Raw genomic sequence first — 4,638 nt, 5'->3', positions numbered from 1 at the left:
AATCCAAGCACATAAAACACCCCAATCCAAGCACACAAAACACCCCAGTCCAAGCACACAAAATCCCCAATCCAAGCACACAAAACATCCCAATCCAAGCACATAAAATCCCCAATCCAAGCACACAAAACCCCACAATCCAAGCACCAGAAGGTTCTGGTGTGGGCAGGGAACCAGGAGAGGTCTTTGCCATGAATCAAAGGAGGAGACCCACCCGCTTTGCCTGGCGATGGACTCCAAGCGATCAGTCATGGCAGGCAGAGATGATACTGGATGGAGGGAGCAAAAACCAAAGTTTAGGGGAATGGTCTGACATTCCCTAAGGGATTAAGGCACCAGCAACAAACCCAGTCTCAGATGGTTACCCCCTCCCACGTCTGCTCACACTGTCACACGTGCAACCACACAGGACCTGTGCCCAAATACAAACACAAGGGTCTGCACGGAGAAACCCAAATATTCCCAAACTGCAAGGAGAGAATGGAGTTTCTTCTGCAAGTGGAATCCAGCTATGGGCACTCACAGAGCCGTGGAATGGTTTGGAAGGGACCTTAAAGCCCATTCGGTGCCACCCCTGCCATGGGCAGGGACAGCTCCCACTATCCCAGGGTGCTCCAAGCCCTGTCCAACCTGGCCTTGGACACTTCCAGGGATGGGGCAGCCACAGCTGCTCTGGACAATGAGAGGCTTTTCCCAATAAAAGCAGCACAGCCAGTGCTGACTGTCCTGCCTGGCGCCGAGCTGGGAGTGCTGATGAACCCCTGAGCACCAGCAACACCCTGTGTGTGATTTTTATGGAGCATTTCCATAGGATTTTCCACCCTGCAGCAGCCTGTGGAGAGCATGCAGAGAACACACCAACCTTTCAGGGCCTTCTGCAGCGTCTCCAAGCAGCTCACCAGGTGCTGGTGTCCCCCCGAGTTCAGCACCACTCGCTTTTCCTTGGGCAGACAAAAGAAAAAAAGGTCTTTTTTCCTTGTCCCTCAGTAGGAGAGAATTATGGAAACTTTTGAGCAGCCAAGGCAGGTTTATTTAGATAATTAAAAGCAGATTAGATTTCATGCCCAAATTACATCATCTTGATTCCTCTAGGTGAACAGTATCTGTTTGCAAGCAGATTACAAAGGCAGGCCTGGAACTGATTTATTTTCTTTTAAGCAACTTGCTCAGCTGGAAGAACAGAATGTAGCAACTTTTAACAGGTCTAAGATGAGAGTTTTAAAAGAGGTGACAGAGAAATAAAGAGCCAGGCAAACTTTTAACACCTGAGCATGTGCAGGAGGCTTTGCTGTAGCTCTCCCTGCCTCCTGCTCCTCCTTGCCCCACCCACACCAATATTTCAAACCCATTTTTGACTAAGCCAGCACTGAGTGTTGAGTGTCTGCTCTACAAAACAATATCCTGGAAGGGTAAATAGCAGAAAATACAAGTTTGATCCTTTTCCTGGCACTGAGCTGACAATTAATCTGTAACTAGGAGAGCGTTTGGACATCCCTCCCTCCCCTGTGCCCCCATCCAGGAGAGAGCAAAGCTTTGAATGCCTTGAAGAGATCTAAGAACCCAACACAAAATCATCACCAGAGGAGCCCCAGACAGCTCCTGCTCAGAGCCCAGCAATCCTCACCATGACCTGACGGACCAACTTCATGGTTTCTGTCCAGGGCCGGTTCTGGCTGTACTTGGCGTGGAGCCTTTCCAGGAGGGAGCTCATCTTGTTCAGCTTCTCCGCCTCTGTGAGACAGGAATATTCAGGAAAGAGAATGAGTCAATATTGGAAGTTTAACAATCAGTTTAGGAGCAAAACACCTTCCACCTTTAAGCTAAAGATGACTTCAAAGAATTTACTTACCACTGGTTTAACCCCAGATCTCGAGGTGAGGTAAATGTTATGGAATATCCCAAGCTGTTAAAACTTAAAGGACCATGAAAATCCTATGGAATGCCTGTCTGGAAAATGCCCAGCTCCTGTTCTGCACGATCCCTGAGTGATGTGGCCCCAGCAGGTTCAGTTCTGTCAGGACAGGAGGATATCAGGGCACTGTCTGAAGATCCAACAGGATCCTCAGGGTCTAACGACGATGCTTCCCTGGGGCAGGAAAGTGTGGGAAACACAGTGTTAAAGCAGTGAGGTGGGATTTTGTGTCCTGGGCTCCCCCTCTGTTCTCTCTCCCAACTTTTTGAAAGGTCTTCACACCTTCCATCATCAAAAACCTCAACCAAGTCATTCCAATCGCCAGTTGTCACAAATTCTGTGCTCAGACGCACTCCTGCCCCACTGTAGGACTCGGGGGAATGGCTGGAGCTGTGTCTGGGAGGTTTAGGTTGGATTTTGGGAGAGATTCTTCCCCCAGAGAGTGGTTGGGCACTGAACAGGCTCCCCAGGGAATGGGCCCAGCCCCAAGGCTGCCAGATCTCCAGGAGGATTTGGACAACGCTCTCAGGTACAGGGTGGGATTGTTGGGGTGTCTGTGCAGGGCCAGGGGTTGGACTTTGATGATCCTACGGGTTCCTTCCAGCTTAGGACATTCCATGACTCTACAAATAGCTCAGAGCTGAGGGCTGCTGTTCCCTCAGTGCTGCTCCAGAGCCAGGACACGGCTCCATGTGCTGGGAGGGGATGAAGCAGTGGATGAGTGACTGGAGCATGACAAAGAGAATGCGGCTTTCAGGAACACTCAAATCCTGTATTTTATTGCCAAGAGACAGAGTTTTCCACACTTCCATGTCAAAAAAAATCCCAGTGGACATCACTCCAGAATAAACCCTCTCCCTGACACCGGAGGGTCCAAGGCAAACATGACATTTTAGTGTCACCTCACAGGATCCTGTGACTTCCACCTGCCAAACTTCCTTGGTTTGGATTCCTCACTGATGCTCTCCCAGCCCACGGACCTAACACCGAGTCCTCCAAATCCCAGTGAAAGGAATGAATGAATGAATGTGTGCTGGATGTTTTGGAGTCTCCTGCTCTGGAGACATTCCAAACCGACCTGTGTCACCTGCTCCAGGTGACCCTACCTTGGCAGAGGGGTTGGACTGGATGATCCCCAGAGATCCCTTCTAACAACCCCAACTATTCCGGGATTTTGTTTTCAGGCACTTTATACCTTTCAGCTGCATCAACACAGGATGTTGGAGGTGGGAAGGGACTCCTGGAGCTCACCTGGTCCAAGCCCCCACCCCTACCTACAGTGAGTTGTCCAGAATCCCAGGAGAGAGTTGGCAGGGACCTCTGCAGATCACTCAGCCCAAGACCCCTGACAAGGCAGGGTCACCCGGAACGTGCCCAGGTGGGTGTGGAATATCTCCAGAGAGGGAGACTCCGCTCCCTCCCAGGGCAGCTGTTCCAGTGCTCTGACACCCTCCTGGGAAGAAGTTCTTCCTCATGTCGAGGTGGAACTTGTTGTGTTTCAGTTTCTGGCCATTGCTCCTCGTCCTGCCGCTGAACAGAGTCTGGCACCATCCTCTGACACCCTCTGGAGACATTAGTACGGACTGATGGGATCCCCTCTCAGCCTTCTCCAGAGTAACCAGGCCCGGCTCCGCGGTCCCTCCTCATCACAGAGATGCCCCAGACTTCAAATCACCTTTGCGAACCTCTCGCTTTCCGGGGCGCACCTCAGCCCCATCCCGGGGCTGCCCAGACCCGGAGCCTCGGATCCACAGGGCCCCCCTCGTTCCCTCACGGCGCCGGCGGGAACCCCCGCGTCGCACTCACCCTCGGCGCTGCCCGGCGCTGCCTTCATATTGCAGGTCCGGGGCCAGGATCGAGAGAGGGACTGGGAAAGGGGATCGGGAGCGGGCGGGGAGCGGGGGCGGCGGCGGGGCCGCCCTCGCCCTCACACGGCGGCGGCCGCCGCCATCGCTGCGCCCGCGGCTGCGCTCCCGCGCTCTCGCGAGACTCCGCCGCGCCCGCGCGCGCAGGGGTGGGCGTGGCTTGAGAGACAGCACGCCCCGCCCCCTCAGCCTCCTGGAAGCGCGGCGGCGGCCGCTGTGGAGCCCTTAACGGAGCATTAACCGCCCGTTACCCGCCGGTGCGCCGGGCCAGGCCCGACAGCGACCCGCCGGTGGCTTTAGAGCGCAGCGCGGGAGAGCGGCGGGAGGCCGGGCCGGCGGGGCGGCGACGCCGCCATGGAGCTTTGTTGAGGGCCGGGCGCTAGGGGGCGCTGTCCCCGCCCCGCGCCCCAATAAAGTTCGCTGGGAAGCCGCCGGCGGCGCGATTTCGCGGCTCTCGCGAGAGGACGAGCGTGCGCCCCCGCCCTTCTCCGAGAGGACTCGCGGACGAGGAGGACTCGCGCGGCGGGAGGGAGGGAGGGAAGGAAGGGTGGCGGCGGTGCTATCGCGAGAGTTGCGGGCGGGTCTCGCGAGAGTTGGCGGTGCCCCCGGTCGGCGCCGCTCGGGTTCGGGCAGAGCGCGGGGGCCGGGCCGGGGGCGGCGGCGGCTCCGGGGCCCTTCGGCCGGGGATCCGCGCCCAGGCCCCGCCACCGCCGCTGAGGCCGCGGGCAGCGCTCCGGGCCCGGGTCCCGCCTTCCCGGGGCGCCCCCGCGGCCGCGCTGCCCGCCGGGCCTGGGCCCCTCGGATGAGGCGGTGAGGCCGCGGCGCTTCCCCCTCCCCTCCCGGATCCTTCCCCCCCTCCCC

At 57.1% G+C, this 4,638-nt stretch overlaps 1 protein-coding gene across 2 annotated transcripts in view; it reads right to left on the bottom strand.

Moving 5' to 3' along the window:
• Positions 1-3,846, bottom strand: part of MED1 (mediator complex subunit 1) — a 17,333-nt gene extending 13,487 nt beyond the window's left edge. The window contains exons 1-4 of one of the 2 annotated variants that reach the window (XM_042027987.1): positions 3,719-3,846; positions 1,625-1,731; positions 863-941; positions 215-269 (exon numbers count right to left, since the gene is read on the bottom strand). In XM_042027987.1, the coding sequence (XP_041883921.1) occupies positions 215-269; positions 863-941; positions 1,625-1,731; positions 3,719-3,746 (269 nt within the window). In that variant the 5' untranslated portion in view covers positions 3,747-3,846. Of the gene's footprint in view, positions 1-214; positions 270-862; positions 942-1,624; positions 1,732-1,849; positions 2,124-3,718 lie in introns of those variants that run through there. The other variant, XM_042027988.1, reaches the window with a different exon arrangement.
• Positions 3,847-4,638: the final 792 nt, after the last annotated feature.

Source organism: Corvus kubaryi, unplaced genomic scaffold (genome assembly GCF_017639235.1).
Source record: "Corvus kubaryi isolate FWS band 111438036 unplaced genomic scaffold, C.kubaryi_AGA036_p1.0 37301, whole genome shotgun sequence".
NCBI classification, from domain to species: domain Eukaryota; kingdom Metazoa; phylum Chordata; class Aves; order Passeriformes; family Corvidae; genus Corvus; species Corvus kubaryi.
This window is presented reverse-complemented; position numbering and strand designations above follow the sequence as displayed.